Source organism: Primulina tabacum, chromosome 12, assembly GCF_025594145.1.
Source record: "Primulina tabacum isolate GXHZ01 chromosome 12, ASM2559414v2, whole genome shotgun sequence".
NCBI classification, from domain to species: domain Eukaryota; kingdom Viridiplantae; phylum Streptophyta; class Magnoliopsida; order Lamiales; family Gesneriaceae; genus Primulina; species Primulina tabacum.
The window spans coordinates 38,392,358-38,405,979 of NC_134561.1; the positions used below are offsets into that span (position 1 = coordinate 38,392,358).

Sequence of the window (13,622 nt, forward strand, 5' to 3'; positions counted from 1 at the left end):
TCGTTTATAATTGAGCCGAACTCAAATTTTATTTAACGAATATATTCATGGCTCACGAGCTTATTCAAGTTATTATCGAACCTAAACAAATTTAATAAATATAAATTATGCATTTAAATTTTCATTAAATTCATTAAAAAGTAAATTATATATATAGATAAAAATATAACGGTCTTATTAAAATTTGTAAATTTATTATAATATATAAATTTATAGATTTTTCAATATATAATAAGTAACGTACAAAATCAATAAATCAACTATCAAAACTATTAATTTTTTTTATATATAAAAAATGATTCATGAACTTACCAACGAGCATGTTTATGAGCTAACAAGCAGAATATCGTAAAACTTAAGCTTAGTTGGTTTATCGTAAAGAACTTCATTAAACGAGCTTTTATCGAATCGAGTTTCGAATAGCTCATACACGATTTGATTTATTTACATCTGTATATCCGTGTATCTCGGAACAAAATTAATTTTGGAGGGCTATAGAATGAGTTGTCCTCCTAATAATGGGAAGGCAGCTTTCTAGATTACAGCCTTCTTCTCTCGATCACTTTATATAATTTATTATTTTATTTCATTAATCAATATTTTCGAAGAATTATATTTAAATAATCTTTCTTTCTAGCAGTTTCATCATTTAATATTGTTTTTTATTAAAGTATGTGTATAAACCCATTTTAATTTTATTGTTTTTTAATAGTCCTTTTAGTACATTTCCAAATTTTTATATTTACATAGAAAGTTTTAATGTAAAATTTGTATTGGGTGTAATAATTGTCCTTGCTTAGTAGCGCGATCGAACCGTGTTGTTTGAACTACTGTGCGGTTTAAGATATTTGAGTTGCAACATTACCGTCAACTATAGCTTTTGATAAAGTGGCAGGAGCTCGGTCCTACTATTGATATCAGAACCAATGTAAATGGTTCGATTTTCATTTATTACAAAGAGTGTAATTATTTGGAGGGAGATTGTTGGATGCAATAATTGTCCCTGCTTGGTAGAGCAATTGAACCGTGGTGCTTGAGCTGCTGTGTGGTTTAAAAGATTTGTGTTGCACCATTACTATCAGCTATAGCTTTTGGTAAAATAGTAAGAGCTCGGTCCTCCGCAATGTGTATGGCAAAGTGGGAGGAACCGCCCGAAAGAATAAACAAAAGAAGATTGAAATCATAAAGCTCTCGAAAATTTTCATCAACTATCAACTCAAAATTATAGCAAATAATACTCTCCGCAAATTTAATGAATTTTAGCATAATTATGTCACATGTTTCCATTATATATTTTTTTTTTTGTTTCCTTCAACTTTTAGCATATTCCTCAATCTTTTTAGATGTAAAAACTCATTCTGATTCATATGCATAATTAATTAGATATTGTTCATAGATTTCTTACTGCAAATTTCACTAGATTCCTTGTTCAAATCTTATCTTTGTGGCTTACCAAAGATTTAAAACTAACAACCAAAAATCGGGATTTTCGCAATGCTTGATCGTACAAGTGAGATATTCAAAACTTTGGCATGATTTTATATATGTCTGGAACGCCCGCAAAATTCAAAGCAAACAAATACATTTAAGCGTCTACGTTTGTTATATCATTTCATTTAATTTCGGTTACAATTTTGAGTTTTTTTGTTACTTTTATATATGTAGTTATCATTATTCTCGTTCATAGTAAATAAAATATATATTTTTATCTAATATTATATTTTCAAACTTTGTAAAAAACTATTTTCGTGAATTTTGGTATATTGATATTCATAAATTGTTGTTTTTATTTTTATTATTATATTAATTAAAATTTCAATATAAATATTTTTAATATTTCCAAAAAATAATTAAAAAATGTAATCTAAATTTATTTATTTAATAAATAACAAAAAATGACATTTTGAAAAATATTTTATTTATTTAAAATTTGATAAATAAAATAATATATGATTTTTAGATATTTTTTTATTAATTATATTTTTTCTCAATTAAGATAAAGAAATGAAGATAAAATATTTCTCAATTGATATAAAAAAAATTAATATAATAATATTTAAAATTTAAATATATTAACTATATAAATAATATAATTAATACTTACTAATTTTAATAAACACTTGACCTAATAATTAATCTACATACCTAGCCCTATAGACCTTCTTCACAAAAGCATAATCAAATATCAATCAATGAAAATGAAAATTCATAAAATAAACTTTTAAAAAATTTAATTTTCAAGAGGTTAATGCTTGAATGGGTACGTGGCCTTTCCACGCGTCTTGGAAATCACACACTTGGCATCTTCCTTCCCTTCCCCGATCTCTATATATACAACCATTTGCCACTCTGTGATAGCTCAATCAAGCATCTTGCAACCTGTGAATTCATTATATTACTCGAAAAGCACGTTTCTTATCGTTAGCATTCTTGACACTTTTTGTTTGCAGAAGAAAACTTGCGATTGAAAATGGCATCCAATGATCAGATCAGCTACAAAGCCGGTGAGACCAAGGGCCATGCTCAGGTACTCTGTCGTCGTTATTGATCATTTCATTATTCTGGTTTGTGGAGACAATGAATTTTTGGGTTCAGTTGAATGTGGTATGATTAGTTTTGGGTAGTGATTTATTGTCTTTACCATTATTACAGGAGAAGATTGGACATGGAGTCGACGCTGTGAAGGATCACACCGAGGGAGCCAAAGAGAACACCGGAAACTTCTTCACCTCCGCCAGAGATAAGACTTCTGAAACCGCTCAAGCCGACAAGGACAAGGTGACCGGCGCAGGCCAAGCCACCAAGGACAAGGCTTGTGAAACTACAGAAGCCGCTAAGGGGAAGGTGACCGGCGCAGGCCAAGGCACAAGGGACAAGACTTTTGAGACCAAAGACGCTGCCAAGGATAAGACCTGCGGGGCAGCCCATGCCACCAGGGATCACGCGTCAGGAGCGGCGGAATCCGGCAAGGAAACAGCTGAAGCCGGCAAGGAGAAGAGTGGCAACGGCTTACAGAAGACTGGGGATAAGGTGAAGGAAGTTGCCGGCGGGACGGCGGATGCCTTCAAAAATACCTTTGGCATGGGTGGGGAGAAGAAATCCGACGAATGAAGCAATAATCGATATTAATATTTGCTATTTTGTATTTGTTTCACATGTTTCATCTGCGTGTGTGTATGTATATATATATATATATATATATGAGGAAACCTTCTCCCTTGAATTTGATTGAGGGGAGAAATTCCTTTACGTGTTTTCTATTTCTATTTTGTTATAATAATTATTACTTGTGAGAAATTTTATTTTATCGTATATTATGTGTTAATATTCTACATACTAGTGTATCGATGTCCGCACTATGTATCTATACAATATTTTTTATAATTTATTTGATTTATATTTAAATAAGAATCAAAATGTAATTATAAGAAGAGTAGGTCTCTTGTGATACGGTCTCACGAATCTTTATTTGTGAGATGGATCAACTCTATCGATATTCACAATAAAAAGTAATATTTTTTTATGAATGACCTAAATAAGATATCAGTCTCACAAAATACGACCTGTAAGATCGTGTCACACAAGTTTTTGTCATATAAAAAATAGTGAGAGATTACAATGTAATTTTGACAGTAGATACACGAAGCATTTTTCTCGAGCACGAATTTTACTATATTAGTTGGAGTCATCCGGCTTCCTTTTTGTTTTTGTGTTATTTTTAGATTGTTTGCTTATTATGATAAAAATAATTAAGATAATGTTATGTGTCAAGTAAGCTGAACTTCGGATTTATTTTGGAAATTTACTTTTATACATGGAAAAAATAGGAAAATTGTTATTGCAAGTTAATCTTAATTTTTATAAACTATTTAGTCATAACTTCATAGTTGTAGTGCAATAATATCTTTGTGTTTTCTTATTATTTGTTTCGTCCAAGTTTTATTATAAAGAAGATGGGGTTTGCACTTTGTCCCCAGTGACGAAGACCTCCTCATCTACTTGAAAAAGAAGATCAATGGCGCGAGTCTGCTCCATACGAATTTATCCATAGCATCTTGTTCCTTGCATGTTTCTGTATCAACAATTTTAATATGGACGTCGATCAGCATCCGGATTAGCATAGCCGCCACACATTCTATCTTGCCAATCGACCATAATCTCATTACTTTCTCCATATGCACATTTTTCTGCTAATCCTTTGGAACGTGCTCCAATCCCTTTAACTTCAAGGTTCCGGTGAAATGAAATCCATATGATATGAATTATGATCTTTGGTAGTTTCTGCGCAGAGAAAATAGTTAGACGATGGGAGGAAACTTATTCAAATGTTTTTTTGTTTATTTGATCAAACTAACCTGATATATTCTGGGAAGATTATCTGTAAGTATTTCCGTTGTTGAAGGGAAAAGAAGCAGAGATAATGATTTGAACATCCATGACTCGTACTTCTTTATCTTCAGTTAAAATTTCAACTTTGGTGCCAGATGAATCCCGATTAACTGATTGTACTATTGTGTTGATGCAGTGGAAATTTTTGGGCAGGCGTTCGCTCAGCTTTTTCCAAAGACTTGTGTAAAAATACGAACAGAAAAACATTCCAGAAATCAGTATTTCTGCTATTGAGTGTTTAATTTGTGACCTCCTTTACTTAGTCCTATCAAATTGATTTTTTCATTAGATTTTTTTCAATGATGTTTTTACACACTTTCCATCCAATTGCAAAAATGTTTATGGAATTTTTCTTTACCAGGTTTCAACCTATCTCCACTTCTTTGTGCTTCATTCGGTATTTACTGATAATAGCATCAATCTTTGTTGAAGATTTCATAGTAAATAAAATTTTTGCTTTAAAAAGCAGGAGAAAGAAAAAAAAACAGATCACACTACGAACATTTGTGTTACAAAAATCATGAATATTGCACCTTCGTACCTTGATATCATACAGAGCACGAATTAAATTTAGATTGTTGAGATGATAAGTGCAGCATGGAAAGTGGGGATACAGCCATTCTAAAAGCTGATGATAAGTGCAGCATGGAAAGTGGGGATACAGCCATTCTAAAAGCTCATTGCTTCCTGCTGGAGATTAAAGAGAATGGGAAGAAGTTCGTTTTCCCATATGTATGGAGCCCCCTCACGTTGTCTCATTACTATGTTCCTCTCAGGAGAAAGACTGTAACACTCATGCCTGACACAAAGATATCGACACTTGAATTGCCTTGATCAACTTTGCGAGTCATCAATTATGACACCTTCACTCGCTGCACCAGAGCAGCAAACTGAGCTTTTTTGCCCCCTTTGGCGAGGATGGATCACTGGAGGGAAGGTTATCAAAGAGTCTGCATGGAGTTCACAAAATCTACACTAATATATATGTTATCTAGAGACATGTAAATTCAGTGGAAACTATATCAAGTTAAGGAAGTATTCTAGGTTTGAACACCAATCTAATCGTCTTTCTGTGGCTGGTCCAAGTTGAATTGGATGATGATGGAGCATCACAGAGACATTGCTTTGCACAACTCTCAAATTTTTAGGATGACAAGGATGGATGTCCTAATGTGGGTAGATGATTTTGAGAGTGATGGGAGGTTTTTAAAATTCTTGATGCCTGAGATTTAGGACAAATTGATTGGCTACATGTTAAGAATTGGTGGGCTCTTGCTGTTGTCTTGCATTAATTTATCAATAAGTATTGACAGATCCAGAGGACATCAGACAACAAAGCCACGTAATCAAGGAGAAATGTGTTGCCAAATCCAACATCAATATTAAAAATGCATATACATCCATAAAAATATGCCAAAAACCATATAGATTGATTACAGAAACAACACACTATCACCAACAAAATACCCAATCCAAATCATACGTTAGTAGTTTACAAGAGCGACAACTCAAAACTTTATTTAAAGAGTCAAAACTGTAATGGATTAATATCAACTTCTATCACTCTGCAAGCCAATTTGTCCCTTGTTATTGCCTCTCACCAACTTTTCTTGTGCTGAAAAGCATGTTCGTAGTTCGAATCCTAAAGTCCCAACCTTGTGTGTAACCAACTGCTGACCTCATCCATCTCCTTAGGCACAGTATAATGACCGATCCTAAACAACAATCAAACTAAATATAGTTAAATGTTGCTAAGATAGCTGAGTATAAATCTAGAAGAAGAAAGTCTCGGATACCCGTCATATGATTTATATACTAGATTTCGAAATCCAGCTTGGCTTAATGTATGATAGGACCTCTCGCCATATTTGTGAGGAACCACTTCATCACCTGTCCAAGAATCCAATGAGGTTAATGTGCTTATTTCTGAGATTGTCTGTTGATACACAACAAAGCTGTGTGATTCGATTGTTATGCCATACAGGTTCTGTACCGGACAAGCGTACACGGACACAAGATCATACATAAGATTGTGTGCAAAATGTGCAAGATATTGGGAAACATTGACCATGTTTGGCATGGGATCTAACAAATGTTGTGAAATTTTAAATTCTTTTGACGAAAAACAAGACATACAAAGTCCATGGGAGAGCAATATTGGCAGATATGAAGCACGTCTTGCGGCTTCATGGGACCCCTCAATCTTATGTCTCACACTCCTGCAACAACAAAAGACCCAAGATTTTGATCACAAACGAGGCCAAGAAGATACAGAGATTCGAGTGTGTGGCCTGCTTTTTAAACTTTAGTGTGTGATATGTGATAATGGTGAATGTGCTTTGCTTATATATCTGATATGAGATTTAAAAAATTTATATGATTGAGGAGAAGCAAAGCAGAAACCCACCTAGCACAGGGAAGCCAACCACTCAGACCAACAACAGCCCTGAGGTTAACCGGGTATGGGCTGCCATTTCCATATTTTCCTTGTACGAAACAAGTAGCAGAATAGAGAGCAGTCGCAGCACCCATACTAAAGCCCCCAATACCAAGTTTAACTGCAATACACCGTAAACCAAGATTACAATAAGCATATCCAATTCCATGTTTTGAAGACTATGATAATCATATTCAATTCTACGATCTCCTCTCCAAACAAGGAAATGGATTCGAGCATATGAAGATATAGAAGTGAGGATGAAGACAATTTTGCCTTAATTCTTTAAGCCAAAAGCACAAAAATGAAATGATAAATGTGGAGTGATCTGTATGAGTGACAATTACTCTCAAGCCAGTGAAATGGTATTTGGTCCATGCGATTTGGCACTGATAAAATTTGAGTTGTGCTGCTATTATCAATTATTCCTCCATCAAAAAACAAGTCCTATGTGCTATAACGTAGAATAAGGATTTGAAATTTTGAGAATATTACTGTCAGCAGGCTCTGTAGACAACAAGTTAGCAATATGTGCTGCTGAAGCATCTAAACCTTCAAAATCATCTGGACCATCTTCAGAAAGCTCTCCCACATCAAACCCTGACAGATTAATCATAACCCACAAACTTGATCAATGTCACTTTCAAAATAAACGTATCCATGAAAAGGAACTCGAATATCATATTATTTATTTAGTTTTGCTTACATGCAGTACAAGGAAATCCTCCAAGTATAGCCACGGGGCGAGTCGGGGCAGTAGGGCATATCCATTTTATCTGCATGACATAGTTTAAACCATGCATTGAATTCTGGAAAAGGGTCTCGATTTGGTTGCAACAAAATATAGTACAAATTCAAGCATAACAGAATATTTTAGATGATATTTTTAAGAAACTGAGGCTTACATTCGGGAGAGGAAGATTCTCCAATTGTTGTGACCAACTGCGGAAACAAATATAGAACAAGATTACTTATATTATTCTAATTCAAGGTGCTTAAGAGCATACATCTATCTTAAATCTTCATATAGTTTTAGCATTTCCTTTTATCTTCTGAAATAGGTAATAACAGTTGATAACAAATTACTTTTCACATGACAAGTTAAAGTTGAATGAGAAAGAGCTAAATATAACTAGTAGTGGAGATTAAAGTTGAATTTGCTATGGTTGGAAAAAAGATGAGCATGTTAAAAAAAATATTATGAAAATTGCGTACTGCCAAATTTTGTGAATATTCTCAACAAAAATTGTTGCTTCTGCCTGTATATTGAGGTAAAACTTTGAAAGCGAAGTGGTGGTGGTCCCATAGAAACATACAAAGAATGAAGCATATATGCCATAACTTATATAAATTCAAAGAATAGGAAAATTTGAAATATAGTTCAAGTTTTGAGATGCCACTTGTTTCTTGGAAATCAAAATAAATAAATAAAAATTCATTTGAGTGGAGAGATCAACCCTTTTTGCTTGTTTTATCCTTGCATTACCGGTGGAATCTTACCTCATGGGATGAGTGTAGCCATTGACATTTGGCTTCGATGAACTTTTCTTATCTTCCTTTTGTGATGGAAAAAAAATCCCATTAATTTTCTCTCCACTTTATGATAAAGTAAAAACCAATTTTCGGAGAAAAAACAAAATATCAGCAAGATTTTGCTGCTGTGAAGTCTGTGGACACATTACCCCATGCTAATTTAAGGTTGTCTATTCTTAGCATCTTAGAATAATGATAGAACAATATAGGCCTCAACTTTCTATTACCTGCATAATTGATTAGACTAGTTACCATTTTCCTTGATAAAAAAAAAACTTGTTATAAAGTCGAGATATTTTAGAAATGCATCGAGTTCACTGGTTCTTCATTAGGTGTACGTAGCAGATAAGAAAATGATCAAAAAGGATAGTTTTGGTATCTAAATTTGATTGAGTTGAAATGACTGTAACGCCCTTGATGATTAGGGAAAGCATGGAGAAAGAGAGATTTTACCTGGAACCATTATCACCAAGGCCATGCAGCCAAATTATTGTAGCTTGGTGTTTTCCTTTAGGCCTAACCACATATGTCCTCCCAAATTCAAATGTTTTTCTTGCTGTTCTGCTTCCTGAGAATTATTGTATAAGAATTCAGCTTTCTACTCGATTGAGTTCAACATCTTTTCTTGGTAAATTTTGGATGTGGGATAGGTTTGTACGAGCATAAGTTTCCCATTGTCATTCAGTATGGTTACTCAAGTCAGCATGACGATCAAAGCATGACATTTGAACTACTATACTTCTAAAAAAATTTAGCTGGAGTGCTTTTTAGCTTCGGGCAAAAATTGGAGAAACAGTTGTGCATTTGAAATTTTGTAGCTCTTTTGGCTAATGGTAAAACAGAGAGCCAAATTTATTGAAGTTTTTGAGCCAAGACAAAAGAGAACTAAATGGCAATTTCTCACGAAAAATGCTTCTCAAAATATGAAGAGCCAGTGACTTCACTCATCTGAAGGTGAATTTGGCAACAACCCTTGAATGATTTTACGTCAAATGACAGACATTCAAGAAAAAGATTCAAGAAAGATGGGATCTTGATGCTTACCAGAGCCCACTGATGAATTCGAATGGCTCATTCTTGCCGACGAGAGATGAACCTCGAAACTCTCAAGAATTCCCTTCACAAACGTGTAGTAAAAATGAACTACAAACTTGATGTATAATGTTTAAGGAACAGCAACAGAGACTCCTATATTTATACTCGAGAGGGTTAGATGAAAATGGAATAAAACAGCTGCACCTTACCTAGCTAGAAACTCAAAAGAAAGAAAGAGAGAGAGAAAGGGGCATCCATGAAAAGGAAATGTAAAGAAAAGGGCACAAAGCAACCAATCTTTTCATCTGCAAAGAGAGAATCAAAACCAGCAAAAGTATATAGCTATTAAATAGAGTTATGCAATTCATTCAATCCATTATTTCCCTGAACCGTTCAGGTTGAAGGGCTACTGTCAACCTTACGTGGCCCTGCAAGAGGATTCAGTACTAAAGGATATCATTAACTTATAATTTACCACTTCATTTAACAAAGATAACTAATGGAAAAATCAGACTTTGTTCATAATTATATCATAGGAAGAACATTTAGGACAAGAAGGAAAACACTGTAATAATTTTATTTTATAAAGAAAAGTTGGGAAATAGTGTCACATTCACCGAACTTGTGGACCATGAGTTGACAAGCATTTCATGCCATAATCTTCCTGAACCGTTGAGGTTGGAGTGGCTGAATTTTGCAGCATAGAAAGAGAATCTATGCTTTCTTGGGCAGTGGCAATTAAATAAGAATCCCGCGTACTTACAATTTCAAGAATATTTCCTGAAAACTGTATGGAATAATTCATTTTGTGGGAAGAAAACATTTAAATCTTTAATTCAATCATTTGTTTATGTATTCCTTGTGACTGATGGATACCCATTGTGGCATTATATCCGTCGTGAATTTCAACTGTCCATTTTATCATTATCATACTCACACATCAATATACTAATACTTTGATGCATACAACCTTATTCAGTCCGTTTTTTTTTAACGAAAAAATAAATAAATTGCATCATATAAAAAAAGTGATCTACCCCTCCCCTTAATATAGTAATATATATATATATATATATATATATATATATATATTTGACAGTATTGAGTTTAATTGTTGAATGGCCAGAGAGAGAGAATTGGACATTCTGTCATAATTACCATCAGATGTCATAAATTTTCTGTTTTTTTTTTTTAAATTAAAAACTGAACTTATTTCTTTATATGTTTTCTAAAAAAAATTATTTTATTTTTAGGTTTTTTTTCAGCATATCACCAAAGTAAATAGAGCTATGAACACGGTGAAGAACATGATACAAAAGCTGCATAGATTTCATGGTTGGGTTGAAAACTTGTAAGTATTAAGAAAAAGTATGTTCACTTTATATCTTTTACACTTTCTTGTTTTACGTGATTTTGTCGTTTGCATAAATTACTCCACTGATACTTACAACATTTTATATTATTAAATTTATATATGCTACAAATATTACAAATAAAATTCAGCTGTTTCTGCACATTTTCACGTAAGTACAGTTGAGGTGAGAGTCACCGAATTAGATGTACAATTTTTTTATGTTTCATCATATTAAATAAGTGACTGACGTTTTATGGGTGTCACTTGTATGCAGAGTACATCAAAACTCAATATATATTTGTTTTTATTTTACTCAATGGAGCCTTTTATTACATGACACATATTGTGAGTGGAACTGGGCAAATACCTTCTGGTGTGTCTCTTTGCCTGTTGGCTGAGCTGTTTTCAATATATAATTTCATTAATTATTTGTGGAATTTAGGGACCTCAAGAATTTTTGTAAACTGTATCATGTGGTGGGACTAGTTTGTTGAGGCTTTATGAATTATTCTTATTATGCACCAAATTTTATATAGGGTTTTGCCAGAATTATTATGAATTTGGACGTGAAATGGATCGATTTTGGGGATACATGAAGTTTTTATATATGTTTTATGATAAATCGCGTAATAAACAGCTAAACCGTTGAATATTCGAATAACGATTATGTCAGAACGAATGTTTGTCGTTTTACCAAAAATTATGGTTATATTGTAATAGTTGTTCAATAACAAATTACACATATGTCAAACTAAAGGCAAAATGATTATATGTATTGATTATTTATTTTTTGGTAAAATTTATTAACTGAAAAATAAATAATACTTATTTTAAATGTTTTAAGCTGGAGCTGCTAACAAAAACAAAGGGCCCTCACAGGGAGATTTACCAATAAGTGGGCCGAGTCAGAATGGATTCTGTGGCCCATTAAATAGTCCTTTTCCTCGTCAGCATCCGGGCCCATTTCTAGTAATAATTATAATATCTTTGACTTTCATCAATTATATTCATTAAATTAAATTAAATTATAATTTTTGGAAGGGCACAAATTACAAAAAAGATCATAATGATGTACTATTATCAAACAAGGTAATGATTAGAAATAAAGCAAAAAATTGTAATATCGTATTTTGTGAGACATATATCTTATTTGGGTCATTATTTTTATTGTGAATATCATTAGGGTTGACTCGTCTCACAGATAAAAATTCATGAGACCGTCTCACAAAAGACCTACTATAGAAATAATCAGAAAAAAAAATCTAGTGGAGATCATATTTTAGCTCTTAATTCAATTCTAAAATTATGTTCAAATCTAGGGGAAGTTGGTGAAAAATACTCAATCAAAACATTTCTTTGGGTTCACTCCCTATCCACAAAATTGTGGTACTATGTCATACAAAATGTGGTACAGTTCATGTGAAAATGTGGTACTAAAAAAGTACCCAAGGACTGAACACAAAAAAAATCGACGTCTGATTCGATTTTTCGACACGACATCAAAAACTAAAACTCACCTAGGTGTAGAGACATTGATCAAATAACAAAGAGCATCTTTACTTTTTATCTACAAAAGACTCTGCAACCTAATTCTACCCTCTCCTATAAGGAGATCAAGTTAAATGCAAACTTTTTTAATGTCAACTTCCCACTATTAACCATTGTCCTTTCACATAGCTAGTGAAATTTCAAGACCCTAAATTTTTGTGTATATTTTATGTAAAGATAACGTTGATTCTGCATGCACTAATTCTCGACTAAATTTATTATATATTTTAAATTAATTTGTTAGGTTGTACGTGAATCACATTACCAGAATTTGCAAATAAAACATGATTAGAAATAAAATGAAAATTTTGATGTGTATACGATGCTTGAGATGCAATTAATTGTCCTTGCTAGAAAAACATCGTTATCACGAAATATAATTTTTGATAAAACAACAAGAGTTCCATCTTAAAATCGGTATCGAAGTCAAGATCAAATACTCGATTATCATAGATTGCAACGAACGCAATTACTGAGATGAGGGTTATTGGAGTACAATGGTTGTCCCTATTATGAGAGCATCTGAACGTGCACTTGAGTTATTGTATAATTTAAAAAATGAATCAACTATAACTTTTGATAAAATAATTCGGTTATCGTACTGAAATATTTAGATAAACTATGAAAATCCGTAGGTGTAATTGATTAAACATGAGTTATTTAAAACTCTTTTTATTTTTATTTTTATACTCAGTATTTTTTTCTGTCGTGGCTTGAAAAATCATTGATTGTGGTCGCATGCCACAAAAATGTGCTCGAAGAAGTCCAGGTTCTTATTTTATGTATCTCTTTCAAAAGCTATCGAGTGTGGAATAAATTCTCACCTTTAATGTTTTCTCTATTTACCTTTATTTCTCTTTTAAGAAAACAACAGCTTTCGAAAAAAATGAAGTGACTAATTATTTTATCGATCGCTACTTAGCAAACTGAAAATTCAAAAGAATTGGGAAATCATTTATTAGCGATTCCTTCAGTCAAATAAATACATATTTAAATCGAATTTTATGTTGAGGAGATCTCTTGTGACACGGTCTTACGAATCTTTATCTGTGAGACTAGTCAACCCTACCGATATTCACAATAAAAAGTAATACTCTTAGCATAAAAAGTAATACTTTTTCATGGATGACCTAAATAAGATATTTGTATCACAAAATACGACCCATGAGACCATCTTACACAAGTTTTTGCCTTTTATGTTTCATAAATAAACGGTGGGGAGATGTTATTCCTTTTAAATGGAATTTAATTTGGTGTGTGTATATATATATATATAGTGGAAGTATTTTTCTCCATGCAGTTGTCCCTCCATACAATATTCCAGAG

At 32.7% G+C, this 13,622-nt stretch overlaps 2 protein-coding genes across 2 annotated transcripts; one reads left to right on the forward strand and one right to left on the reverse strand.

Moving 5' to 3' along the window:
• Positions 1–2,363: 2,363 nt before the first annotated feature.
• LOC142520888 (uncharacterized) lies at positions 2,364–3,312 on the forward strand. Its single transcript, XM_075624049.1, has 2 exons — positions 2,364–2,527; positions 2,653–3,312. The coding sequence occupies exons 1-2, from the start codon at positions 2,471–2,473 to the stop codon at positions 3,109–3,111; spliced, it is 516 nt and encodes a 171-aa protein (XP_075480164.1). The 5' UTR covers positions 2,364–2,470; the 3' UTR covers positions 3,112–3,312.
• A 2,444-nt stretch (positions 3,313–5,756) lies between these two features.
• Positions 5,757–10,174, reverse strand: LOC142521052 (uncharacterized). Its single transcript, XM_075624231.1, has 10 exons — positions 10,017–10,174; positions 9,404–9,476; positions 8,813–8,927; positions 7,732–7,768; positions 7,533–7,602; positions 7,322–7,426; positions 6,797–6,947; positions 6,526–6,608; positions 6,186–6,279; positions 5,757–6,104 (listed from the first exon to the last, which is right to left on the reverse strand). Exons 1-10 carry the CDS (start codon positions 10,095–10,097, stop codon positions 6,032–6,034), a joined length of 882 nt encoding a protein of 293 aa, XP_075480346.1. The 5' UTR covers positions 10,098–10,174; the 3' UTR covers positions 5,757–6,031.
• Positions 10,175–13,622: the final 3,448 nt, after the last annotated feature.

Excerpts from the sequence above, each read along its gene's own strand:
- LOC142520888 (XM_075624049.1), top strand. The coding sequence starts at position 2,471 with ATGGCATCCAATGATCAGATCAGCTACAAAGCCGGTGAGACCAAGGGC. Across the intron at positions 2,528-2,652 it reads AGACCAAGGGCCATGCTCAG|GAGAAGATTGGACATGGAGT; the intron begins GTACTCTGTCGT and ends CCATTATTACAG.
- LOC142521052 (XM_075624231.1), bottom strand. The coding sequence starts at position 10,097 with ATGCTGCAAAATTCAGCCACTCCAACCTCAACGGTTCAGGAAGATTAT. Across the intron at positions 7,427-7,532 it reads AGGATTTCCTTGTACTGCAT|GGTTTGATGTGGGAGAGCTT; the intron begins GTAAGCAAAACT and ends TTAATCTGTCAG. Across the intron at positions 6,609-6,796 it reads GGTTGGCTTCCCTGTGCTAG|GAGTGTGAGACATAAGATTG; the intron begins GTGGGTTTCTGC and ends TTGTTGTTGCAG.